The sequence below is a fragment of the Dermacentor andersoni genome, chromosome 5, assembly GCF_023375885.2.
Source record: "Dermacentor andersoni chromosome 5, qqDerAnde1_hic_scaffold, whole genome shotgun sequence".
In the NCBI taxonomy this organism is placed as follows: domain Eukaryota; kingdom Metazoa; phylum Arthropoda; class Arachnida; order Ixodida; family Ixodidae; genus Dermacentor; species Dermacentor andersoni.
Genome location: NC_092818.1, coordinates 144,876,199 through 144,904,066, shown reverse-complemented (window position 1 = coordinate 144,904,066; position 27,868 = coordinate 144,876,199). Strand labels below are relative to the sequence as shown.

The window sequence follows — 27,868 nt, the reverse complement described above, 5'->3', positions numbered from 1 at the left end:
GCCGAAGGGGTCACTAAAGTCTACAGGTTTTTTTCCGGGTCAAGAAAGCACGCAAAGCGTTTTGAAGATAGGTGAACATACAGCAACATGTTCATTCTCTAGGCATAAACTATACATACCTTTAGAAATAATTGTTAATTGGCTATACCTCCTTCTCTTTAAAAAATATAATAAACTTTTTCCTGTGTATATATATAAATATATTGTATATGTGCATGGTGTTTACAGTGGAAATTTAAAGTAATGTTGATGTGAGAAAATACGGATGAGGCAGCCGCCGCTGGTACTTCTAATGCGGTTGTTTCCTATTGTCAGGGCTTGCAGAAATACAGCAAAGTATGAATTAAAATCCATGCACGTCCGCGCCAACAATGATGCAGTATGCTATAGGCCCGAATAAAATTTTAAGTGAAAAGGTCGAGGCAAATCAAAAGAAACAACAAATGATGCAGGTGACAAAATGCTGGCAATAACACGTTAGGTGGGTAGGTGGGGGCTCAGCCCCCCCACCCCCCACCCCCCGTAGTCGGCGCTTATGGTAGCGACCGAACTCACAGCAACTCAAGTGTAACCATTTGCCGGGTTTATGTGGATTTGATGTGCACTTGTGTATTATGTGTCAATATTAACGTGTCTTGTGTGTCGTTGCCTATGTTCATGTTTCTTGCGCCAAGAACCGTGACACGAAGTGCTTTTGGGCCGAGGTGACGAGAAAGGCAAGGTTCTGACTAGTGGCGTAGAAGTCGCGGGGTGCGCAAGCGCTGAAATTAGCGTCACAAGTTGGTGGTTAGCGTGATTATGTTTCTTTAATGTTTTTTTTTTTAACTAGTTGTAAACAAGTCAGAACCTTGGAGGTTATGAAACAGCCGCCTACGTCTTGGTGCTGTCATGGTCGTTAACTTGGTATATACCAAAATTGGCATACTATGACAAGAGGGTATGACGAGCATAAATGATAGGTCATGAAACAGCCACCTACGTCTTGGTGCTGTTCAACGCTAGTAACGTTGGTGCTGTCATGGTCGTTTCGTTAACTTGGTAGGCTCTCCGCACAGTGCTTCGCATAACATCGATTCACAAAAGGCGTGGAATCTGCTGACTTTTTATAAATGACTTTGCAAATGCGCCTTGTATGAATTGAATGTGACGTACACCATTGTTTTATTATCGACACAAATTCGTTCACAAAATTCGCGGTTATTTCTCACTAAACAACGAGCGAGTTCGAATTCGCTTACGGCAATTGCACGACATTTGCCGCGTGGCACATAAAGCGAGAAAAAAAGGAAACGAGGTGTCTATATTTATTTACACCACAGCTTTCCCAGATCTCCTAGTTCTTTGGACATAACATCTAGCACAACTTTGAGGATGTTACTGTGAACTACTTCAATGCTTCGCGCCGCGTCAATGGTCACCCAACGACCACTACCGCTATCGAGCGCGGCCAAACGGTCGTAATTCGCCCGTACTTTGGCTTGGAACTCGGCGTTCTCGTAACGTTCATTGCCGAAGCCCTCCCGAGCGTCCAACACATCGGGCGGTGCATTCATGTACAATACAACGTCCGGCTCCGGCAGTCCCCTGTCGGGCTGCTGGCACCACGTGAAATCGAGAGATTTGGCGGCCGTGAAGGCGACGCCAGAATAAGCATAACGGTCACAAATTACCGTCCTGTGTTGTGCGACAGCTTCGCGTATTGTCTCGGCCTCCTGCCAGCGGTTCGCGGAGAACAGCAGGTGAACAGCGTGGTCGTCGAGGTTGGCGCTCTTTCCGAGGTAAGCGTCGAGCAGCTTGCCAGTGGCGGTGGTGCGCTTGGGAAAAGCTATGGCTTCAGTCTTGTGGCCCATGCCCGTCAAAGCCTCCGCTAGCAACTTGACTTGAGTACTTTTTCCTGTATGATCACATCCTTCGAACACAACAAACAGACCCCGACGGCTCGACATCATTTGAGGGATCAAATCTGCAACCAACAACAGAACGACAGCTGCGTTGTTTCTATGGCGTTCAAATGCACTACAAAGGTCCTCGCGCCAAAATGTTTCACTCGCGCGCACGTCTCGTACATCCATAGAATTACTATACTGACTCTAGAGGACAAGCTACCCCATAGCCGCCTATATATAGGCGGCTATGGCTATTCATAGGGCCCATGCATTGAAATCGGGAACCGCAAGAGCGCCGCCATGTTGCTACGCGCCGAGGTTGCCAGCTCCTGAGACGCTTGCTAGACTTGGTGACAGTAGTCAGTTTTAATCCGGCAACCGTAGCAGCGTAGCAGCATGGCGCCTCGCTAGTAGTGTCGTGATGTGTGCGTGCAGCCGTGTGTTTGAGCTTTATAAGTTGGTTCTTTATTCTATGTTGCGGGACGGTGTGGGTGTGGTCCATGTTGGCCGTACAGGTGGCAGTTATGCAACCGAGGGATGATCCTGTTGAAGTTTCCGGCGGTATGCGGTTTTCAGCGGTCATGCCTGTTGCAGGAGTGTCACGTACTCGACGAGGTTACGAGCTCGAAGCTGTGGTCAGATTCCTCGCTGGCGTTCCGTAATTCTCTTCGCACGGGCGCGGTATGTTGCAAAAGCCGCTTTCGCTATCTATCGTAGCGACGATAGATCGGGTTTCTTTATTATTATAAGTACTGATCCAGCTGTAGGGCACATGTAGCCGACAAACGGAAGTCTCAGGAGAGCACCTGAGATTATAATGAAGCAGGCGGCGCAGGAACTCCAGGGCACCCATGGGACAGTGGGGGGATCAAAGCTCGAAGCAGAACGGTACGTAGGTTGGGGCTGCCGAGGCAGGTGTGTGCCAGGGAGTGTTCGCACGGACAGCTCCCTTGGCACGCGCAGCAGTGCCTCGCAAGGTCGAGATACTTTAAAGGCACCTGCGCCCATGATCTTTCTTTTGCCTCGGTGCAGTTAGCACGATTAATGAGAATAATATGGAGGGCATCCGGTGCAGTCGCGAATGCGTCATGGCAAATGTAGCTCGCGTCGCCTGGCGTGTGTAGTATATCAGAGTTGGTTGTATGAACTTCATCATATTAATGCGCTTTGTTACGGTACCTTAACGGAATGGGTCTAGAGGACGGTGTTGGTACATTTTTTTCGCACCGCCCTAATCCTGTTATACCCCCCCCCCCCCTTTTTTTTTATGTATACATACAATTCCTTGCCATGATGGATCATAGCCTCCTTTATTTTTGAAGAATAGAGGAGGCTATGGACGGATTGACCAGTTCAAGTTGTCAACTTGTCAGTAACTGTCATAGGAATGACTGTAATAAACACAATTCCACGATCGGATTGTTTACTTTCATTTTTTGTTGTAACACTGAGGACTACATAGAACTTTATTTTGTATATGTGAGAGAAGTATGTGGATATCACGAGCTTAAGCCAATGTGCGATACACAGACAAAACATCTGCTACAACATAAACTGAATTGAGGGCCACACAACACATACGTAATTAAAGGTGCAAAATATAGGGGGAAGCTTCAAAATACGCTCTGTAGCACTGCAAAGTATAACATATATTGTATGTGTACAATAAATGTTCAAAAAAACAATGCATCAATGTCCCATTTGCCTTCAAGTTTATTATCAAGTTCAAGTTTACTGAAGTTTATTATGAGCATATGTACAACAGGAATCTACTAACACACCCGCAGTTAAGGTGGCTGTTCGAGGTGTGCTGGCTGCCTCAGTGTAAGAAAAAGAAATTGGGCGAATGTCGACACCAGTGCCACTGCTTCTTGCCTCTGACCTGCACGTGCCTCCGCGGCATCTTTGTGCACAAGTGTGCTGACGTGGCGAACGTAGGAGTCATCCGAGAGAAAGAGTATTGTTTACATGGAGAAGTGGCTGTTCACATTGCCTGTCGCTTTCCCTCAAATGTTTCCTTGGCGACTAGGGTGACACACCCGCAGTCAAGGTGGCTATTCGAGGTTGTGCTGGCTGTCTAAACGAAAGAAAAAGAAAGAAATTAGATGAATGTCGATACCAGTGCTATTGCTTCTTGCCTCTTACCTGCATTTGCCTCCACGGCCTCTTGGCTTGCGGAGTCTGTATGAGGGAGCTGCTGTGGCTAGGCGAAGGCATTGTCGAAGGAAAAAGAAAAGGCCATTCAAATGGGGAATTATAGAAATAAATGCAGTTCTTATGTCTGTTTCTTGCACTGTTCTTGCCTAAAAGTTTTCAAAGACAGTGTCCAGAATACACCAGCACTTTGACTGCTTTTGCTGTTTACCTGCAAGTGTTGCTGTGAGATCCTTAGTATGGCTGCGTGCAGCATTGTAACACTTAGTGGAGGCATTTGAAGTGGTAGCCAAAAATATAAAGAATCATCCTTGTCTGCATGAATGCTTTAAATTTCTAGATGCAGTGGTAACTATTACTATTGGTGCAAGGCCCCCCACATCTATGCGGCAAGTGCCATAGCTCGAAACTGAATTTTTCCTTTAGTGTTTCACAAGGTGTCTGATATGTCCACATTAGACGTGATCCGTTTCTTATTATTTATCCCAGTGTGGAGAGAGCATCATTAAATAGTATTTTTTTTTATTTTTGCATGGCTTGCTTTTTGGTTTGTTTCTGAATTTATCAAACAGCAGTCTCATGATGCTAAAGTGACTCATGATATGACAGTCATCAGCTTTAGTTTTTCAGAAAAACAACGCATTTCCTGACCCATTGTGTGCTATCCCATTACTCGCATAATTTCTCAGAGTATTCTACCTATACTGACTTGCTTGATTTCCACTAAAGAATCTTGCATCTTCAAATACCATTCTTTCCTTAAAATCATTCGACACTTCTTATAATTTCTGTACCATGGGCTTCTGATACTCTGCATTCACCATTTTTGCTTGTTTCTGACTAGAAATGTCTTCTTTAATTTCGAGCTTAAATTTTACCTTTGGAACACACGGAAGGGCTTGCCATTGCATATCTGCATAAAAGGGAAACATGTTTCATGCGAAATCCAATTGAAGATTGATGAATGCAGCTTGCAGTGTAATATGACTGAATGATCCATAAAAGTAACTCATCTCACTTGGTAAATTAAAGCACTTATTAGTGTGATGTACAAGATACGTTACACTAACGTGGTGGGTTCTCTTGCTTATACAGCAAAAGAATCGGTGCGCGAGAAAAAAAATATTTTTGCATACCCCTTGTACACACTGATTTAAGGAAAATGAGCTGGAGCTGTCCACATAATCTACTTATTTTACCTGCGAGTATGGTCAACAAATATGTGTCCCAGCTGCTTAGTGGTATTTGAGATTATGTCAGTATTGCATATGTGCCTGTTGTCTAAAATAACTGAATTTTGAAAATGCTCGCAGGGATCTGATGCGCATATCTGCAGTTTATGGATACATGTAAAAGACTCAGCATCAAGTGCAAGTGAACGGACCTACAGGCCCGAAGTCGATCATGCAAATAGATTCGCTGCACAAATTTGTGACCAAAAAAGATATTCTACATGAAATGGCATGCAAGGAAGTGTTGAAAATATTGCACAGTTAATAAAACGCCTACGCTATTAATATGTGGGTTGATACACTCGTTATGCAAAACGGAGGCGAGGCGTGCAGACAGGACACAAGAATAGAGTATTTACAAGCAAACATGCAACACGAGCGCCGCCCACTTCTCTACTCTTGTGTCCTGTCTGCACGCCTCACCTCTGTTTTGCATAATGAATCCTTACCAACTAGCTCAGCTTTCTGTCGTTCTAAGTCTCGATGCACTCGATTTCGTCCGCATTAGGCACTCGCCTCTTGATTACTTCGTGGCACAGAAATACTCGGCATCAGGCTGTTTTTCTGCTGTGGCCTTTGTAGAAGCATGATTGTTCAAAGTGCAACAATTAAACAGATTCTTTGAGTTGCTTGTGGCTTCGCCAGTACAATTCCGGTGCGCTGGTCCGCCTGTCCAGCAATTTCCTACTGAAGGGAAACCTGCAAATAAAAACGCCGCTCCGCATGTAGAAAAATGATCTACTGTGACGCTTCTCAAACGATTGTGATGCCCCACAAGAGCTGCCTACTCGCGTGATATTCTCAACAAGGAGATACATTCGTTTACTTACATGTGAAGGTATATGCCTGGGCACTTCGGGGCTTCGGTGGCACAGAAGGCACGAGTGTGCCATAGCGTCCGATGTCGACGCGCGATCGCATGTCAAACCTAAACTGTACGAAACTACTACGCATCCAAAAAACAGATTCGAAACCGAAATTCGAGTCATCCTTTATTAAATGAATGCGTAGTTCGTGATTTACATAAGTCACGGACTTAGTGATCGCTTTCTGTAAACTTAATATTAACCCGCCACCTTCATAAAACCTCAGGTATGCGTTTTTAGATGACAAAGCATACGATGAACTGTACTTGTTTTCAGCCTTTTCAATAGTAATTGCGCTGGCCACATTGACCAGTAGCAACAGGGCGGCGCCCTAGAGGTTCCCACTTTTCCGGCCCAGCTTTTCCTCTACTATGCGTACATCTCGCCAAACATATACATTTTAACGTTAGCTAGAAGAAAAAAAAATCCTTACACACTCATGTGCAAAAGAAATATAAATCTGATTTCACAGAAACCACACGAAGGCACAACATGCTAAGTTTGTGTAGTAGCGAAAGCAACTGTCGCGGTAAAACCGGTTTAGATGGCAGTATAGACGGCGCTGCACTCAGGAGGCGTGTGCAAAAGACGTACAAAAGCACAGTTCGCAATAGGGGATCAGAAAATTTGGGCGTGGTAGTTCATAGTGTTTTTCTTTTTTTTATTGTTTAACCTAAATAGGACATTAAGCAGTATAATAGCAAGAGCTTAGTGGCGCAACCCACCGCCCCGTTCCGAAGGGGACGTTTATAACATCCATCCATCCATCCATCTATCCATCCATCTGTATGCGTCGCAGATGCGCACGCTACTTCAAATTCGCTTGTGACGTCGCCTAGCAACAAAAACCGAAACACGCGCGCGCATCGTTTCGGTTTTTAGCAGCCGACGAAAACGTGCGCAATCATGACGGAACCGGAGCTCCTGCTAAAGGTGAGTCCTTCCGAGTGCACACAATTAAGCTGACCAATCTGAGATGACACAATAATATTTCTGTTGCAGACAAGAATACACTACTATTGCCGAGAAAAGCATTACCGCAGCATGCAGCGTGCTGCTGTGGACGGCCTAAAGCGCTACTCGGGAGACGCAGTGTATCGGCTTTACTTTGGAATGTCATTGATTTTTGAAGGTATTGTCTTTGTTCCCTAGCACGGTGTAGCGCAAGTACTCTTTCTCTCTCTCTCTCTATTTGCCCTTCCCACCGCTTAAATGCTTCGTCCTTGCGTACACTCTTTGCAGGCCGTCTCCAAGAAGGAATCCGAGAGCTGGATGTAGTCAGAGAAAGCAAGGATGTTTCTCTTGGCGGAATCATGGCCTTGATTTTTGCACACCGGAAATGCAGTGTCGTTGGTGAGTATAGGATAGTTTTCGAATCATTGAGGATATTTAAGAACAAACTTTGAACAAGTTTCGATGTATTAATTACACCCAGATAAAGAGGCTGTATCTCAGCTCGATGCTCAACTGAAAGAGACAAGAAAACAAGCAGGAGAAAAGGTAATGTATTCAATGCGACACATATACCGGGTGTTTTATTTTAATCTTAAATGTTTTTCAAAAGTTGCCTGTGGTATATATTGCACAAATCTATATGCCTAGCTGGAATACTCAAAGAGGTATAGATTACGTGAACTAAAAAATGACACACATAATTGACCAATTAACAAGCTTTCACTAATTAACTTTCAATCGAATTAACTTAGCTCACATATTCCCACAAGGCACACCCACTTGTAACAAATTTTGAAACTAACACCAGTTTTGAGTTAAGTGCAGTAAAACTTGCCGTAAGAATGCACTGTTGTTCCACTTGCTTTTTTAACAAAACAGCCTTTGCATTGACGCTCAAAACTTACTGGAACGCTAATGCATTTCGTTGCAAACTTTGGGAACGCATATCTCGAAACCGGTGTCATACCCAGAATTTGTTCAAAGTGAATATAGATTTTTGGCTACAATTAATAAATTGCAATATTTGGGGCAGTTAAAAAGTTAATCACCAAAAATTGCTAATTAGGTAAATATTCACTTCTTTTTTCATGTATGCCTCTGAGAGTAATCTAGCTCAAGAAGTAGAATTGTGCTACATATCATTGGTCATGTTTAAAAATTATGTTAACAAAATAAAACACCCCGTATTTTCATGCATCTACACTTGGATCACTATTACATTTACGACACCAAATTGGTCACAGGTGTTATACTATGCTGGGTTGTTCCTGTTCCTCACTGGAAAACATGACAAGGCACGAGAGTACATTGACCGTATGCTCAAAGTGGCACCACCAACACGTGAGGCGAGTTTAATTTAAATTTTGTTTGCACACTTTCTTCTTTTCTTTCTTCTTTATTTATTTGCCTCCATGCATTTCGGTAATTACTGGTGCATAAACGGTGGTCTCATTTAAAGGGACTCATATTGAAAGGATGGAATGAAATTGTCAGCACAAAGGACAAGAAGTCTGCAATCCAATACTTTGAATCACCTGGAGTGTAAGTTCAACCAATTCCTATTTGTAGAAAGCAAGGACATTGCAGCGACATATGCTTGATCTGCCTGGAGCAACTCTTCTATGTATAGGCAGCAATTAAGTGTTTAACAAGACAGTAAGTTGATCGTCATCATATTTATTACAATTTACCAAATAAAACTCAGCTTATGGCTCCAGGAATCAGGCAAACTCTTATATGCAATTGTGTTGATTACAAATTTTATGAGCTTATATAAGTCTAATTTGTACATTGACTAAATGTTATTGCACAAACTCTAGTTTAACAGAAAAATATAACTTCTCTACCAAGCATTTATTTTGCATGACAAAGGCACCTCTTAACCCAACTAAATATAAGTGGGACAGGTTAAGAGCAAGCTATGTGAAATATTTTCTCACAACATTTGCAGAAAAATAACTTCATCAACTATCAGTGCACATATACGAATGAGTAAACTTTGAGTGCATTCTCATGATAATAAATGTCGTCTGCTGCAGTGCGGTTCCAGAAGCCCTGTTTGGGAAGGCCAAGTGCTTCGAATGCAGTGGAGAACTCATGAAAGCCCTGGAAGTGGTCAACCAAGCTGTTGTCTTGTACACTGGCTTTGTCCCCGCGCTACTTGAAAAAATGAAGCTCCATCTTGCACTATCTGACTGGGAACAAATGGTGGACTCTTGTAACAGGTGACATGCCAACAAGCACACAATGTCCTCTCACATTTCTGCTGTTAGTCTTCTGGTGTTGTTTCTTTTATGAGAAAGCAGAAGCTTAAATGTCTTTTGGTGTTCTTCTTTATTACTTTTAAGCTCGGTATCTATGATATAGTGTTTAATTATTGAAACAGTAAAAGTCAGAGATGTATGGAACAATGCAAAAATATACCGTTTCCAAAATGGGTTGTACAGAATTTTTTCAAGTCACCTGTAGAATATAGCATGATTGTAATCCTTGATCTGGATCACTCAATGAGACTTACATTACTTCACAAAAATCAAAATACGTAGTTGACTACCTAACAAAATGTTAATCAGCTTTGTAGCTAATTCACATTACTTACTGGAATTTACAAAAGGTAGCTGGTGCGACTTTTCAAGGCATAATCATTTGGAACAAATTCGGAGGATGATGCCAGCTTCAAGATGTGCATTCCCAAAGTGTCTGATGAAGCGCATTAAAAAAAGTTGTTTTGTTAAAAAGGTACGCAGAGTAGTACATTTTATTTCAAGTTTGACAGCACCTATCTCAAGACTGATGCTAGTATTAAAGTATTCATTTATGCACTCACCATTGCACTTTCCAAGAGAGATGATCGAGTAAGAGCTGCCTTTCATGCATTGACAGGTGCAGTGGCTGCAATGGCAGTATATTGCATTACATCTATTTGGAAGAAATTTTAAGGATTAAACTTAGAAATGCAGAAGCTTGGACAAGTTTTGCATGACTTTGTTTAGCTGCACAGTGTGAAAAATCATGGATATGAGGTGAAGAAGAAAGGACTGCTTGTCCTGTCCTTTCTTCACCTGATGTCCACGTTCTCTCACATGCAATTCCGGGGAGCCAGAAAGTTGCTGAAAGCCAACATTTTTTTTCTTTACATTCTTCATTAATTAACTTCATAATTTCATTGCTGGTATACAATGGTCATTACTTGTCAACTAAAATATTAGGAGCCGTAGTATATCACTAAATATTGAAAAAAAAAAGAGGATAATAGATGACTGCAATTAGGATGCGTTATCAGTAATGTCAAACCTTAATATAATGAACACAGATATTATGAATTATCAAATTTAACGAAGTAAACATAAAATTTTTCTCACTGATATCATCATGTAACAAATATGTGCTTATATTTATCACGCAGGTGCCTCTCACAAGATTCAAAATGCATTGATGCCCTTCTGCACCTTATCTTAAACCAGATATGCAAGAATGGAGACTATAAAGAGGTAAGCATTTAAAGCCTCCCTTAATGTGAGCCAAAGCAAGGAGCAGTTAGTGTGTGCTGCTTATTTGATCAAAATATTACCTGCAGCCAAAATATTACCTTGGAAGGTTAAAAAATTTAGGTATGGTACATTATTATCATGACACAAAGTAGTGTAAAAATTCAGCATTACTGTAGCTCTGCTGCAACAAACCAACAAAGCAACAATGTTTTCCAAGACTACACATAATTTCTATACTTACCTGAAGTGTTGTAGTCATCCCTGTATACTGCAAGGGTTGTCAAGTGAGGATAAGTGACTGTGTTTTTACAAGTACAAGCTGACGACTTTCCCTTCATTATTTGAAATAGGACAGGGAATGACTAGCCTGCAACTTGGCATAGTTGTATAGAGACAGTCAACTTTCTTTCTCTTTCTCTTTTTTAATTGTCATAGTCACAAGAATTAGCTCATATTTTACACTTATTACCAATCATTAAGCACATAAACCTGGTCAAGGTTAGGAATACAGTTTGGAACCATGCAGATTAATTAATATTTTATCTTCTTCTTTCTTTTCTTTGTTTCTTTTTTCTTTTTTCTTTTTTTAAAGGCATCTGACAGGTTGTCGGAGCTTGTTTCACTGCTTGAAGTAGTAGAACCAACCAACGGAATTTTGTACAACAGGATAGCTCAACTACTGTCACGAATAGTGAGTATTGCAAGATCTTGCTTTCTCTTTTTCTTGCGAAGAGGACTGCATTATAAGGCAATATGCTAGATCAGTTCTTATGGTCGTGTTACTCTCTCACATTCCACTTGAGCTAAGACTTGGCCCTCTTCCAACGTGAAGTGTGGAAATTATCAGGCTGTAAAGATGGACAGCTATAGGCACAGTATGTGAGCATTTAGAAATGTCACAATGTATTCTGTCACCCCTGGAGCAGTGTTTGGTGGTGCATGCAATAAGCTATATCTAGCTAGTTGACAAATGTGAAAGGTATTGATGAAGCAGTGCATCGGCTGCTATTTTGTAGCGATGTCTTTTTCGATGCTAATGCCTTTCAGCACTTTCCCCATTTGTGAGTCGCCACATTCGATGCTCTACCCAGGATAGGGCATCGCTTCACCATTCATGAATGCAAAAAGTGTTGAAGGGCTTTAGCATCACGAAAAGGCATTGCTACAAAATTGTGGCCATGCTTAGGCACGATTTTATGGGCAAAATGTACTAAGCTAGACATGTACCATTTCAAGTTACTCTCTTGTCCAGTGATGACGACAAACAACTAAGGGTGACTTTCCATGTCGCCTCGAATTTGCTGCCAAGGCACATTTCTACATTTCTTAAAACATTAGTAAACTAACACAAGCCCCATGTTTCAAGTGGCTTCAAATATGCAGGTGTTGCTGCCTTCTTGGAAACATTTTTAAGCTCTGCCAGTCTTGTGACAGAGCCTCGTATCTGAGGTAAGTTTGGCCGCAGGGGGGGGGGGGCAAAAGCATATAGTGAAGAGCACGATATCAGTCAACACTGTTACGAAACACTGAAGAACCATGCCACCATGTACGCTCACAATTTGTTACCAAAAGTGAAGTGCTCACTTACAATATGCACACATTAACAGTTGCAAGGGACAGTGCTCACCAAAGAATGCGCAGTGAAATGATCGCGGGCAAGAATTTTCTGCCTTAGCTGCAGCACCTGAGTACAGACATGGAAGGCATTTGTGGTAGTGAGCATAGTGGCAGCAAGGATGAAAATTAAGGAAAGAGTGTGTTGCATCTTGCACAATGTGGCAGTCATTGCAGCTTCTACAACCAGCATATGTGATTTATTGATAGCCTCTGGGCTAATTAGCTCAGGCATGATTCAACTAGACATAGTTAATTAGCTGTAGTTCTATGACTGGATATGGAATCAGAGGTCTCTGTGTTATGAGTGAGGAGCTTAAACCCCATATGGAATGCACTGATGGCCAAACTTACCCATTTAGGGGGCTCTTATATTTGTTATTGCATACCGCCACCTTTAAATACGTTCCTGAATGAACTAGAAATTATTCACGCAGTCGTGCAGTAAGCGTAGAGACTTTGTGGCCTTATAATAAAATATTAGTCACTAATACTACATTTTTCTTTAAAACTGTACAGTGTTCAAGGCAAAACTGCATTGTGATACACACGCAAGCTCTAATAGAAAAAGCTTGTGCATTGCAACCGGCCAACGCAGACTATCTGGCTGAGCTTGGGTACCAGTGCATCTTGCAGAACAAAACTAAAGAAGCCACCAAGCATTACAGGGCTGCTCTCAAAGCTGACGAAGCTAGCATTATGGCTCTTAATGGTAAGGCTCCCAACTCATCACTTCTTTTTTTTTTGTGTGTGCTAATGTATACCTGTGCTTGAGCATCTTCTGATGTTGATTATACCGTGGTGCACATTTAACAGGTATCCTACATCATTAATAGTTTTGTTATGCAGGAATCATTTGGTGTCAACTGCTGGAGGGCCAGCATGATGTTGCAAATCAGCAGCTTGAACTCCTCAAGGAAATCCACAAGACATCCAGCATGCCATCAGTTTGTACCCCTGCGTGGCCTCACTTTATTGTACTCTGTTTAGTTAATTTACTCCCATAAAAAAGTATTTGTCCATCATTGACACTGTCCATCATTGGCATTCAAAATACAGTAATAGGCGTTAGAACTGAAAGTTACAGGCGCCGAGTCCAAAACTAGAGAAAAAAATGCGACTAACAGACTGTAAGAAAAGATGCAGATGATGAAGTGCTTGTGTCACCTATGCCTTTTCACTGTCCTCACCTGGTGCACTGTTTCATGCTTTTATTATTAATATACGATTAGAATAATATGGGTGCATCAACAACATACTTTTTAGGTTTACTCTACATGTGCAGCCATGTAAATGCCATGTCTGCAGTTTCAGTGTGACCAGAAAGGACAAATGGTTGCTCTCTTATTAACGCAGGAACTTTTGTATCTATGTGCACTGTGTGCACAAAAGCTGCAGGAGAAGCCAGAGGAGGTCCTCAACTACTTAGGGCAATCTGTTGACAACCACTTTGCAAGATTAGAGGTAAGCATGCAACACTGTAGAGAAGAGAAAAAGAAAAGATAACTGAAGGTTATAACTAAAAGCACAGCATGAAATGAAAGCAACTTTACCTAAGGGAGGTTATTATCATTATGCTGTCTGGGTTGAGCTATAAATCCCGAAGGGGCAGCGCACGACGACGAAGACAGAAGGCAGGAAACACACAGGACGTCGTTCTGCGCTGCCCCTTCAAGATGTTCAAACCAGTACCAACTCACCCAAATGTTGATTCTTTTAGAGTATAGTGAACTATAAATGCAGAACAACATGATACAGACAATAAAATAAAAACAAAAGTGCAGGAAACTAGTAACTGTAGTGAAGAGGAATGCCCGGCACTGCAGCCACATCTCCAGTCGCCCAGGAGGCGCGAGCTCGAGATTGCCTGAGGGCTGGTCCAATCTAGTCTAATGTGAATACAGTACAAGAGAGCAGCAGGCAGCATGTCTCAACCAGAGCAGCTCAGGCAATCTTGAGCTCATGCCTCCCGGACGACTGGCGATGTGGCTGCAGCGCTGGGCATTCCTCTTCACTACATAAAAATAATTTTCGCTGCTTCCAAAATGACCAGGGCCTGCCACTTGGAGCAGAGTACCTGCTTCTGCTGAATCCAGACTTCATATTTGAAGTGGTGAAGCTGTACCTGCAATATGCTCCTGATAAGGCAAGTGCTTCCATATACAAGATTACCCTAAATCAATTAAATTTCACGCAGCCTTCATTATTAGATGGCTGATGGTACTTGAGGCATTTCCTTTTTCTCAGTTTTTTTCTTTCTTTGCAGCCTGTTGACTCTGGACAAACAATACCTGAGCCACTCAAGAGAGGCCAGACAATACTTCAGCCAGTTCTCAGAAGCTGTCCTGGCTCTGTAGAGGCAGTGTACTGGATGGGGAAGCTCAAGTACCTGTCAAGTAAGGGTGCCTGCATTCTAAATTGTAGGTGCACAGTAAAGAAACACTAGGCAGAAATATTAAGTTTGGCTATGTTGTTATAATACATTTCACAAATCCTTAATATATCAGTCTCATATTGAACTTTTTCTGTCTGAAAAAAAAAGCACAAATGTGTAGCAACATCATGAAACTTGCAGAATCACACTCATGCTACCAGTGGCCCTGTTTTGACATGAAATTCAAAAAGCTAATAAAGCTTGCAAGGTAGCTCTTCATTTTATTCACAAATAGACATTGATATTCCCACTGAGAAAGTATAGAATTTCATAGAGTAATCTACAACTCTAAACTGAATTCACGCTTTTTCTTAATGTTCTGTTAGGGACAGTGGAATGAAAACTGTCAACTTTCCAGGACCATAGGAAATGTATGGTGCATGATTAGAAGAAGGTAGTGAGAAGTGAAGTGTGATACCATTGCAGTATCTAGACAGAGTGGCTGCAAGGAGGCTATGGCTATTCACTCCTTACACCACTGCGACTTTTGCTGTCTCTGTTCCGAATTACATATGGTGCAAGTTGAGGCATGATTTTATTTTTAGCCTCAAAATAGCAAATGTTACGAGTATTAAAAACATTGTTATTATTAACCATAATTAAAGTGTAAGATTATCAAAGATGCTTTACATAGTCTTATATCAATAGGTGCCCAATGTGACATTGCAAGCTAATTAGTGGTTAGTGGTTCTTGCGCCTTGTGTGTCACTGCTTGCAATATACCAGGTTGAAGTTTAGCAGATGACATATATTACATCACCTTTGACACTGTTCGCTTGGGATACATATCAGCACTGTGCATGAAATATACGGTGCTTTAACTTGTGACATCCTTTAAGAATAAATCATCATCATCATCATAATCATCATCATCATGATCACCACCACCACCACCACCACAATTTTATGATGATGAAAAACCAGATGCACCTCTCACTGTATGCCTTAGGTACATGCACTTTAATGCCTTGCACCTGTCGCAGTAATGTCGTCCACTTTGCCAGTCTGGCAAGTCCACCTTGCAATGTCACACTGCTGTCCCACTCGGTTCACAACTTGAGAACACGAAATTACACGATGAATATTTATGTCTTAAATTAATTACTGAGCATTTAATGATTTCACATTGTGTTTCATAGTGACTCGTTACATATATTCGCAGTACTCCAAAGAAGATGCAACTAAAATCATGGTCTCAGTTGAACGTTCTCTCTGCTACAGATGACTTGGTACAAGCCCAGTCCCTGCTCTCCAGGTGCACACAGCAGTACTCGAGCTTCACAAGTGCACAACTGCTGCTAGCACAGATGCACATCCACCAAGGGAACATCAAGAGTGCCAGCCAATTACTGGAAACAGCACTGAGCTACGACTTTGAGGTAGGAGGCTTGGCTCCCTGAGACATACTAGTCTAAACAGCTTTGCTAGCACAGCAGGTCAGAAGTATTGAATGATATTAAGCATGGGTTGTGCATATGCACAGGCTTGTCTGTTAGCCAGGAACAGTCCACACTTTTCAAAAAGTCACATTTAAGCACCATGTCAGGAAAAACAAAAAGCGAACAAAAGCAAAAAGAACTAGAAAACAACAACCAAACTACAAACAGCAAAACTATAAACAGGAACTATAAACAACCAAAGCCTTGAAGCAGGACCTGAATTTCTCCAACTTGCAAAAAGTGATAGGTATAATATTTTTTTGCTCATTTGTTATAACCTTAGTAAATCTGTGTATGGATAAAACTCATGCTGACACTGTCAGGGCAGTAGTAGCAATAATACATGCTTACAAGGTGACAAGGGAAAGGCATCTACTGAGATACGAGTATGATAACTGCCCAAGAGTCTTCCCACAAGATAATTATCTTCTATAGCACACCAACTGGGAGGCTTGTGTAAGGCCCACTTGGGGACTACTGAGCACTGGAAGCTGGGTTAATGATGGGCCTATGTTGGGCACAAGCCCAGCTTGCAGTGTTGATAGAGCTTTATCAGCAGGAGTGCCTGTATGATACAACTCTGATGTGCTAAAAGGACTATAAACAATTTCACCAGGTGAGGGAAAAGCCGATATTTCACATTATCAAGGCTAAAATACTGAAAGAACAAGGTGACTACCAAGACGCACTGCAGCTACTGAATGCTGCCATGGCACTATGTGCCGCACCTGCATCAAGTAAGTAGGCTGTGACATGCCCCGCGATATGTTGGTAAATTCACTCTGATGAAATTTCCACTCCATAGCTGTGTCGCGCAAGAACCGGAAGCAAGAGCTGACCTCAAGTGACAAGCTGTCTCTTTACCTTGAACTTGCTGATGTGTATGGCAAGCTAGACCAACAGGTAAACATTTGATTTTCACTGACAGTTCACTAGACGTATATAGGCCATTCTTTTAATACCCCTGTTCTGTTATGAAAGTCTGTGTTTTTAATTTGATGAAGTTGTTCTGACTGAGTACCTGAATGCCAGATATGAAAGGCAGCAGCAGAACTCCGTAGTTGCCAAGCCACTGTGGTGGTCATTCATTATTCACCACACTTAAGCATCCAATGACTTAATTCACCGCTCTACTTTCTATGAAGTGTGGCTATTAATATTTTTTAACAGATTGAGAGCCATGCGTTTGGGTAGCCTGTAAGTTAATCTCCCATTTCTGTCACTTGACCAGCATGAGGCAGTAAGAGTGATGCAAGAAGCTGCCAGTGAATTCCGAGGCACATCTGAGGAAACACGAGTGGCCATTGCAAGCTGTGAACTGGCCCTTGCTCGGGGTGACGTGGAAGAGGCTTTGTCCCTGTTACGCAACATTGGGCCAGACCAACCTTACTTCCAACAGGCCCGAGAAAAGATGGCTGACATTTATCTGAACTACAGAAAAGACCCACGCCTGTATGCCAGCTGCTATAGGTATGTTATACACATCACACATCATGGTTTCAACAGCACGATCGGACACGGACAGAGTAATATGGATAGTGTCTCCTCCTTTTTACTCTGTTCTTGTCCAGTTGTGCTGTTGCAACCATGAAGCTACACAAACTCGCCTGATTTTCCATCCTGACAAATCGCACTGTCATGTAGAAAGTTGCCCTTGAATTGAAATGCGTTTCTTGCACTTGTTTTTCTCTCACCTCCCCACACTTGTTCAGGGAAATCATTGAGAAGTTTCCAGTCCCACAGTCCTACTTGATGCTGGGTGATGCTTACATGAAAATACAAGAAGTAAGCTTTGACAGTGGACATATAGTAATCTCTAAAATATGAGTAATTCCATCTTAATTCCCGACCCTGTGAACAGTATCAGTGAAAGTATTATTTCTATTCTAGCCAGACAATGCCATTGGTGCATATGAGCAAGCTTTACGTAAAAATCCAAAAGACAGTGCAGTAGCGCGAAAGATTGGACAGGCACTTATCAAGACACATCAGTTTGAGAGGGTAAGTACTGAACAGTTTATCAGACTTCGTGTGATACTTTCTGGCATTTAGCCATCTTTTGGTTTTAGATTCCATATGACAGTGACTATCATTTTCTCTGTAAGCCCAAAACAATAGCATCTGCCTTGTGTTTTTAGTACGTTCTATATCCTAAAACAGTGTTACACTTGCATAAGGTCTACATGCCAAACAATTAAAATCCATGTCCACTTGAAGAAGAACAGCAATTTAGGTTGATTGAAAATGAGTGGTGATAGGTGATGTACTATAGCACTCAGTATGAGCTACTAGGTGCAAGCGCATGGCAAAACATTCTCCCAGGTTGTGTAGTGTCATTGTTTTCCATCGGGAGAGTGGTTTTCCTTTTTTTGTTTAGAACACTGCCTCGTCATGCCTGCTTTTTCCCTCTCTCCCAGGCTTGAGGACAAAAATATTTGTTTTACAAATATAATCTGAACAGACTGGTGGCTGCCTTTTTGTGCAAGCTGGGTATCAGTCATGCTTGTTAATATGAAAACTGCCAGCACCTCAGAATTTTATGCTTAGTTTATTACCCCTCGAAGTGTCCTCACAGAGGTTTTCATATTACTGCTTAATGCCTGCATTTGCCCTTTCCTTCTTTCTGCATGCGAGTGCAATACATGCAATATAACCGTCGCTATGAACTCTCTGTCTCTTATCTGCAATATTTGACAGGTTGAAGTGCATAGGGCAATGATTGATGCATAGCTCACAGTAAAGGTGGCCATCATCTGTCCTTATTGTTCTTGCGAGACCAATATTTTACGTGCTAGACAGGGGGAGAGGGCAAAAGCAGGCTTGGATGATGTTTAAAAGAAGACCAGCCACAACCCCTCTCTTTAGATCAGCAACACAGTGCTGATCGGCGGTGTTATCCAACCTCGGAAAGCGTTTTGCCACGTGCGCATGTGTTGTAGCTCATACTGAGTGTGATAGTACACTGATATCTGTGAAGAGAAAGATGACCCACAGGCTTATCTCTGGCTTGGTTCAGGCTATCACATACTACAAGGCTGCCATAAAGTCTGGAGGACAACCACAGATGAAGTGAGTCTATGTGGCCCTTGTGCAAAATTTGAATGAAATATTTTTCTGTACTGTAGTTTACAGTGATGTGCCTTATTTTCCCACTGTTTCTGACTGTTCTGTCAAAGGTATGACTTAGCTGAACTGCTGGCAAAAATAAAGAGATATCAAGATGCAGAAGATGCCATCAATGCTGCTCTTGAAGCACTTCAGAAAGGTATGCTTACTTATGTCTGGGAATTTCAAGGGTATATGGCAAGAACAGCAAATGTGAAGATGCTTAAAAATAGTGCTGTATTATGGAACAATAACTTTTCATACCACTTTCACTCTACTCAATCATCTTTTGTAAGTATTATGGAATTTTACATGCCAAAACCACTTTCTGATTATGAGGCACGTCCGTAGTGGGAGACTGTGGAAATTTGGGCCACCTGGGGTTCTTTAATGTGCACCTAAATCTAAGTACACGGGCGTTTTTGCATTTCGCCCCCTTCGAAATGCGACCACCATGGTCGGAATTCAATCCCGCGACATCATGCTTAGCAGCCCAACACCATAGCCAATAAGCAACCATGGTGGGTTAATTTTTTTTACTGATCGTAGTTTTGCAAGATGTAGCATACACTGAAATGTATTATTAGAATCATTCAGAATGAATGGTATTCCTCAAAACTGTGACCTTTTTTTAATGCCCCACACGACATAAGCAGTCAACACTGATGTAATATAAAAAATATGTTGATAAGTGTGCCTCAACAGTTTCCTTTGTCCTGTCCTTTTTTGTTGTTTATAGTGAAGTTAGCACATGTTGACCATGATGTTGCTACATGACTTCCAAAATGCAACCTTTGTGCTGGCATCTTGTGTCTTTTCCTCCTAGAACCTGACCTCACAAGCTTGCAATGGGAATCCAAGTTCTATCTATTGCTTGCTCAAGTTCACCAAAATGATCACAAGGACGACTTGTCAGTAAAAGATCTTAACAAGGCTTTTGAAGCGCAAAGTAGGTAAGTGCATTACTTGAGTGGTAACAATTCATGAATTACAGCTCAGTTAGTTGTAAGTCAGGTAGCTTTATAGCTTGACGATAGCTTTATCATAATGTAGATCACACTGTAAGAATTCAATGCTTTTGAGCCAGAGAGAATGCTGGCATTAGTAAACGCATCCTGAAATTGTGGTGCACACGAAACACATAGGTCGAAGTACAGAGCTACTGAACTTTCAGTAACTCTATAGTACTGTACTCTATAAAATAATTTGATACTCTTACAGTGGCTCTTTATCGGTTCATAGTAGTCCGATTAAATCTCAGCAGCTTAGATGACATAAAAATGATGTCAAATCAGACATTGCGCAGCCTACAATAATCAAAAACATTTTTTCTTCAGGGTAATGCTTCGTGTGCCTCAGGAGCAGCCAGACTCCCTCCACGAACAGAGACAACTCGCAATTGTGTATGTTTTCACCTCTTGTCAACACAGTGCACCAACTGATATATCAGGTTCTTGCAAAATTTATTTTCTGATTTCATTTCACAGCATCTGCAAAAGCCTTGCTGAGCATAGTGAGCTCAAGCGAGATTATGTTCCAGCAGCCAGGTTCTACAAGCAGGCACTCAGCTATGACTCTGCTAACATAGAGGTATGCTTTGAAGACATTACAGTTCTATATGGCAAGTTATGCAACGGTTATCACACCATCAACATAAGGTTACCTCATTTGCTTTGTGTTCTCCTAGTGGCACACAAGTCTTCTATGCATGGCAATGGCAAAGATGGCTGTGTCATTTGTATTGAACCACCACTGCTTTCATATGGCAGAGTGAAGGAGCAGAGCTAGCATTTAGTTGCCAGTGTTGCCAGAATCATTGAACAATGTAGAACTTTTTTAAGGTACAGTTTACAGACCTGTGAGAGTGTGGAAGAATTCAAGGTGGTCCTCGGGGTCATAGAGATGCACCACTGTTAGAAATTAAATGTCTGGTGAGGCGTTTTGAATGTCTCATCTGTGTGAATCTGTAATTGCACATTTACTGAGACCAAGAAAAAATGGTGAATTTGACACTAAAATTAAGTGGCAACTTTGACTGCCTTTATATCAACCCTTTAGTAAGCTCGACTGTGAGAGTGGTTAATTTTGTGATCTGTGAATCTGTGATTGCGCAACATATTTGTCTTGTTTGATGCATTATATACAGTGACTTTTCCTTAGATACGTAGATTTATCAGAGACTTCTAGGTGCATTTAAATATCTTGTTGCGAGGTTTTGTGTATACGTGCAGTGAACTTTATTTCCAGAGACGCCTTTTTTTGCCTTTAACAAGCTGTATCTTCGCATTTGTATATTCTATTGTAGCTTTGCTTTGCAACCTGCCCTGCGCAATACTGGTTTGGTTAATTATCTGCGAGGCATGCGTGTAGCACACAGGCATCTCTCATTCACAAAAGTGACATGCAGATGTGAGGATAAATGTTCTTTAATGCTCTCATACACTGGGTTGAACATGGTTGCGTGACCTAATGGACGCTCCAGAAGTTGAGCAGCGGGGTGTCGTGAGGTGTTTGACAGCTGATGGTGTTTCCCAAAAAAGAAATTAGTCGCCATATGGCTGCCGTGTACGTTGAACATTGCATTTCATTGGCTACTGTGAAGCGTTGGAGCAAATGGTTCAAAGATGGATGTGCAAGTTGTAAAGACAGTCCAAGACTGGGCCAAAGCCACTGTGCAATCGCCCCCAACACGTTTGCAAAGGTTGATGAGCTGATTAGACAAGAACAGGAGGATACACTCTTAAAAAAGTGTACACCTTTTGGGTTGTATATTGTCCCCAAACGTTAATTGTCACCTCTCTTGCCCGCATTTCCTTTCCTTAATGCTGCTGGCCAGGTACTTCCTAGTCACGAATGGCTTGCACGTTAGCAGCTTGTGCACAGCATTCTCGACAGGAAAGTAGCGAGTACCAAGTTTTCAAGAGAGGAAACGCAAGCAAGGCAGATAACAATTATTGTTGTGGGACAAGATAAGCCCCGAAGGGTGTAAGCTCTTTTAGAGTGTAAGCACCAATGAACTGGCGGAGCGTGTGAACATCACAGTTCAGTTCACACTATAATTCATGAACATCTCGGTTATCAGCTCCTGTGTGCGTAATGAATGACCAAGATTAGGAACCATGGCCAGAAGACTGAGAGATTCGGCGCTGCCTTGACTCATCTGATCCGGTATTACAATGGGGGTGACGACTTCTTGTCGGCAATTGTGATTGGGGACGAATCATGGTGCCACTACTATGAGCCTGAAACATGATGGCAAAGCTTACAGTGGAAACATTTGAATTCACCACCCCCAAAGAAAGCAAAGGCTGTCATTTCTGCCGGAAAGGTGTTGACTTTTTTTGTTAATCGTCAGGGGCCATCACTGATTGAATTTGCTAAACCTGGAGAGACTATTAATCATTTTTGATAATGTGAAACACCGGATCAGCTGCGTGTCGCAATCAAGAGCAAACGACGTCGAAAATAGATGAATGGAGTCATCTTGCTCCACCACAATGCCCGTCCCCACGGCGCTAATGTGGTTAACACAATACTGGCGAACTTCAAGTGGGAAACGCTGTAACATATGCCATACAGTCTAGACCTGTAGCTTTGCGACTTCCACACTTTTTGGGCCAATTGAAAAAACAGCTCAAGGGAACCAGATTCGTGTAGACAATGACGTAGAAGAGTCGGTTACAGACTTTTTGAAGCAGCAACCCAAGAAGTTTTACGAGACGGGAATCACGCAACTCGTTAGTCAGTGGTACAAATGTCTAAATGCTCATGGAGACTACTTTTAAATAAAGTACCCAGTTTGTCATATATTCGCATTGGCTCACTTTCATTTACTCCTGCTTTTTATATGTGCTCTCTGTAGTAACTATAGTTTTGGTGCAATTACAATACACGACTGGTGACAGCTGCTCCTGCACAATACATTGGAACGAAGGACAATGTCATTGAGATTTTTCCCTGGCCGTTGCATATGTGCAAAAATGTAAACAAGTTTCTCGAATGACAAAGTTTCATTAAAATATGTGTCTTCAACTTGTTCATTTCATGGCCTTCATATTTTTCATATCAGCGGCATGCACTGCTTTGCTGGTTTCGAACTGATATAGTTCTAAAGTTCGTGATATTTTATTTACTTATTAAATAGACAAAAAAGATGGAAGCATTGATATCGGCTATTTTGGGCACAATTTTTACGAGTATATTCTTTAATGAAAAAAAAATACATATTTTACTTGTCTTGACGGTATGTAGCATTCAAGAATTTGTTTGCTGCATCTTTGGCAATGGCAGTGCAGTCATTATTCATGTATTTGATCCCTCGACAAATTCTATAAGGAGGAGGCCGAGCTGTCGTGAGCCTCCCCGCTCCCCCCGAATGAAGTTTCTGGCTACGCCACTGGTGTCCACCAAGTGGACATGTACATATCGTCTCCTGCTGCACTGCGGATTGGCTGGGGCCACCTATCTCCTTCTCGCGCATACCAACTCAGCCAATCAGGACTTCCGCAGCAGATGAAATGGACATTTCATCCAATGGACATAGCACCCCCTGGTTAAAACAACTTGGCATTCTTCATTGCTGCTCCTAATAAACACCTAAAGGAATACAGGAAAAGCATATGTGACTGCTTGTTTTCCATTTCTCAGATTCTCCTGGCTCTTGCAAAGTTGGAGATGACCTCCAACAATCTTGAATCAGCCAAGCAGTACTGTAACACAGTTCTCCAGCTTGAAAAGAACAATGATACTGCCACACTGGTATGTTGCGTGAATTGGTCTTTCATTTCCAACTAAGACAATGCCATTTAATGTTTAATTTCATGGTGAAAATGGCAGAAATGCTGGTAGTGGAATCAAAAGGTACATTCTCTCATTGTGCTTTCACGTTGCTCCTTGATCATAGATGATGGCAGATCTCATGTTCAGGAAAACAGACTTGGAATCATCCATGTTTCATTTTCAGCAGCTGCTAGAGAGAAAACCAGGTGAGCTCATGGAATCGTTTGTTGATGTTTTATCATTCTTAGGATACTTCATGCACTTTCCAGGGGCTGTTTATTTATGTATGTATGTTTCTATCTATGTATCTATCTATGTATGTTTGTATCTTACCATTTTTCTGCCTACCTGGGTCACTGGGTTGTCATTGGTAGAATGTGCTGTTAACAGGGTTCAAAGGCCCGAGGCCTAACTAACCGGGCAGCCAGCCCCTCGAACCCGGATACTCTCGCAGAGGCCCCCACATCCTATGCTGAAATCACTAACTTGTACAAGGAGACGAGACTCGTGCACCTGCCTCCCCACCCCGACTTTGACCGAGCGCAAGCCACCATGCTTCGCAGACTGCAGACCGATTCTGTTCTCAGTCATTCTAGGTTTTATTTAGTCACTGGCGGGGACCCCGTCTGTACTAAGTGTGACCATGGAGTGTTCGCCACTCAGGCACACATTCTGTGGGGATGGGAGGGTAACCCTCCCTCGCAATTACTGCCAGCTCCCGCCGAGGTGGGTTGGAATCACCTGCTGACAGGAGCAGACAAGAACACACAACTGGAACTCGTCTCGTGTGCCCAAGACATCGTGTGCCCAAGACTTGTGTGCCCAAGACATCGCCCCCACCTGGGAGCCACACTATAGCCTACCTGCCCTAACTTCCAACCCTGCAGTGGCAAATAAAGTTGTTTCTCTCCCTGTACATACTTGCCACTCTTCAATGAACCTCTTTCACTCAGACATGGATCACTGTAGACGCGGGTCTGGGTAGGTGCTGCTGCTCAAAGAAACTATTTGATGCTGACCTGGAGTACTGGGTATTTGCCGCTTGGTCTGTGCTAGTCTCCAATGAACCTCTTTGATGCCAATTTGGGTTACTGGGTATGTGCCAGAAGGTATGTGCCAGTCTTAGATGAACATCTTTGACGCCAACTTAGGTAAATAGGTATGTGCCACTGGGAATATACCACTCTACAATGACGGAAAAGATCCCTTAAATTTCTCCAAAGCTGAGCGGAATTGAGCCCATGTCGCAAGGGTTCCTCAAGGACAGCAACCCGACGCATTAGCAGGCTGCGCCACAGATGCCCTGGGTAGGTGCCGCTTTTCAATGAAGGCCTTTCACGCCAACGCTTTAGCAAGCTGCGCCATGAACGCACTAGGTATGTGCCGCTCTTCAATGAACCTCTTGCAAACTTGGGTTACTGAGTAGGTGCCACTGAGTGTGTGGCAAGCGAACGAACAATTCTCAGTATTTGCAGGCCCTAGTGTGCCAATCTTCTCGTCCTAAGGCGATGAATGGACTGCATAGCAGTGCCACTAGATAGCGCAGCATGTCCAGAAAGTTGCGCAAGAGAGGAGCCCAGTTGCTACATGACGCATTTCCCAGGCACCATGCATTTCGGAGGTCACATGCAGGCTTCGCAGTGGCAGCGCTAGATGGCACTGAGTATTCTTGGGGAAGCACGAAAGAGGAGTCCCGTAGTAGTAGTAGACGTCTCATAGATGCCTCGTTTTGATGGTGGCAATACACTGTGTTGCCATGTTGATTCAGTGCTGATGCATTACCATCGACAGTCATTTTGGGATGGATTCTGCAGATTTTTTCTTTTCCATTTCCTTTGATAAAGATTTTACATATTCAGACAGTAGAATGAAGCCTGTACGCATGGATACGCAATTACCCAAGGCAGTGTATGCTCCATCAATGATCCTGATCCTGAGAACATTCGGACAGAATGAAACAGCAGCAATGTGAACAACAATGAAAGAAGCTTACACTGAATACTCAAGCGTGGAGGCACCCACAAATTGCTAATGTTACGACAAACTACAGTAAGATAACATAGAAAGCCATTCAACCATGCTTTGTAGTCACATACATGATAACAGAAATAGTGTATCGCATGGAAGCTCTGTTATATCTAAACTGTTGTGTAAAGAGAGTATGACCATTACCAATGTGTGAGATGAAGTAAATACACATACTCACAAGCAAAAATTTCAAGACCACAGAGGCTGCGGAAATTTTATTTCTTTGCAACTTAGGCATGCAGGCTGAAATCAAGTGGTGCAGCTCCTGTGGGCCAGTTTGACTATCGCAACACATTGGGACAGTTCCATGCTGCATTGCTGTGCTATAATAAATTGAAATTTTTAACTGATGTTGCGGTCTCTAAACAATTTTGCTCAAGAGTGTACATCACTTGTCACATATGCTTCTAAGGTTGTCAAAAGTTTGTTCCAGTCGTAAAGCATATTTCATGATCTTTTGAAATAGAATGATGGTTGATGCCCATCTCATTGCAGACTATTACCCTGCGCTAGCCAGGCTTATAGAAGCCATGAGACGTCTAGGCAAGTTGGACCAAGCTGATCAGTTTCTCAAGAAGGCCAGCAATCTGTTGCCACGCTCTGGAGTCAATGGGGGCTACTTCTACTGCAAAGGGCTCCATGAATGGTACTTTTGCTAAAGCAATATTCATTATGCAATAGTTCATATTCAAATAACTTATTTTATTTAAAACATGCAAATCTAATCCTTTGTTTCAAGTGCTACATTTTCAATGTCCTTTAAAGAAACATAAAAGATAAAAGTTGGAGCCAGGTTAGACCTGTGGATTATAGTTTCTGAATTTCCTAAATGTTTTTTCCATAGAAAAAAAAAAGTTTGTTAATGGAGTAAATCGGAACTAAGAGTTGAACTTCCAATTTTTGTAGAAAAAACAAAATTGTGCTATGTGGCATTCGCAATCTATAATGTCAGCCCTAATTTACACCCCTAACAAAGTAATACTAGGACAATGTGGAGTCTTCAACCAAAAGTACCTTCATAGGTCATTGAACGATAAAAATAAAGCTTGCACACTTACCTGTTCATCTTGAAGTCTCATGTCTTGATAGAGCAGCCAACTGCAAGCCATTAGGCTGCCTAAGAAAATGTTATAAATGCTGTGCAACAAACCTTTATCTTAAGGTTTTTCACTTGGTTTAGGTCTTACCAGCAGATATTATTTTCGATTTCAGCAGACAGTGAATGAAAATACGCCTAGAGTACAAATCTGTTCATAACAAATCATGGTTTTGTCCTGAATCATCCATGATTTAGTTTTAGATGGTTCAAGCTTGTAATTCACGTAGAGATTCAAACAAGAATATGGTGTCCTGAGAAGCTTGAATACTATGAGCTGACGCACGATTGTGTGCTTATGCTTGTCCAGGTACACAGGAAATCCAGCTGGGGCCATGAAAAGCTTCAACAAGGCCCGCTATGACCCAGATTGGGGCCTCATATCAACCTACCACATGATAGAGATATGCATCAATCCAGACAATGAAACTATTGGTGGCGAAACATTCGACAATGGTGGGATTATCGCAGGGTAAGGTATATCAAGTGCAGCTTACATATTAAAGATGGATCATGCTGTTGGGTAAACAAAGTGTAGCCATCCCCAGCATTTTATGAGATGTACATCAGGAAACTGCTGCTCATAGTGCAGTTTTTCTGAGGAGGTTTGTTTTTACATTACTTTTTGTGCCTTCACTACAAAGTGAGAAAAATGAGAATATATATTTTATTTATAAAATACTGGGGGCAAGAAGTCCAAACAGGGTGAGCAAAATACACAAGATTATTTACACAGAACAGGATGGAACGAATGTGTAACATGTTTCTCACACAAATTCCTTGGTCATAA

The 27,868-nt window shown here is 42.1% G+C and overlaps 2 protein-coding genes across 3 annotated transcripts in view; one reads left to right on the top strand and one right to left on the bottom strand.

The window, feature by feature from the left end:
• Positions 1-1,128: 1,128 nt before the first annotated feature.
• On the bottom strand, positions 1,129-2,072 carry LOC126531337 (uncharacterized). The gene has a single exon (XM_050178837.2). It carries the CDS (start codon positions 2,070-2,072, stop codon positions 1,305-1,307), a length of 768 nt encoding a protein of 255 aa, XP_050034794.2. The 3' UTR covers positions 1,129-1,304.
• A 4,151-nt stretch (positions 2,073-6,223) lies between these two features.
• The window catches only part of LOC126531334 (tetratricopeptide repeat protein 21B-like), a 32,815-nt gene continuing 11,170 nt past the window's right edge, over positions 6,224-27,868 (top strand). Inside the window, exons 1-29 of one of the 2 annotated variants that reach the window (XM_050178831.3) lie at positions 6,224-7,071; positions 7,141-7,270; positions 7,381-7,491; positions 7,574-7,638; positions 8,337-8,438; positions 8,552-8,634; positions 9,132-9,317; positions 10,499-10,583; positions 11,176-11,274; positions 12,717-12,909; positions 13,047-13,144; positions 13,554-13,661; positions 14,251-14,343; positions 14,464-14,593; positions 15,853-16,010; positions 16,687-16,807; positions 16,876-16,973; positions 17,302-17,540; positions 17,783-17,855; positions 17,961-18,071; positions 19,087-19,139; positions 19,247-19,335; positions 20,002-20,128; positions 20,513-20,578; positions 20,663-20,765; positions 23,823-23,933; positions 24,079-24,160; positions 26,478-26,628; positions 27,389-27,550. In XM_050178831.3, the coding sequence (XP_050034788.1) occupies positions 7,045-7,071; positions 7,141-7,270; positions 7,381-7,491; positions 7,574-7,638; positions 8,337-8,438; positions 8,552-8,634; positions 9,132-9,317; positions 10,499-10,583; positions 11,176-11,274; positions 12,717-12,909; positions 13,047-13,144; positions 13,554-13,661; positions 14,251-14,343; positions 14,464-14,593; positions 15,853-16,010; positions 16,687-16,807; positions 16,876-16,973; positions 17,302-17,540; positions 17,783-17,855; positions 17,961-18,071; positions 19,087-19,139; positions 19,247-19,335; positions 20,002-20,128; positions 20,513-20,578; positions 20,663-20,765; positions 23,823-23,933; positions 24,079-24,160; positions 26,478-26,628; positions 27,389-27,550 (3,254 nt within the window). In that variant the 5' untranslated portion in view covers positions 6,224-7,044. The remainder of the gene's footprint in view (positions 7,072-7,140; positions 7,271-7,380; positions 7,492-7,573; positions 7,639-8,336; positions 8,439-8,551; positions 8,635-9,131; positions 9,318-10,498; positions 10,584-11,175; positions 11,275-12,716; positions 12,910-13,046; positions 13,145-13,553; positions 13,662-14,250; positions 14,344-14,463; positions 14,594-15,852; positions 16,011-16,686; positions 16,808-16,875; positions 16,974-17,301; positions 17,541-17,782; positions 17,856-17,960; positions 18,072-19,086; positions 19,140-19,246; positions 19,336-20,001; positions 20,129-20,512; positions 20,579-20,662; positions 20,766-23,822; positions 23,934-24,078; positions 24,161-26,477; positions 26,629-27,388; positions 27,551-27,868) is intronic. The other variant, XM_055071107.2, reaches the window with a different exon arrangement.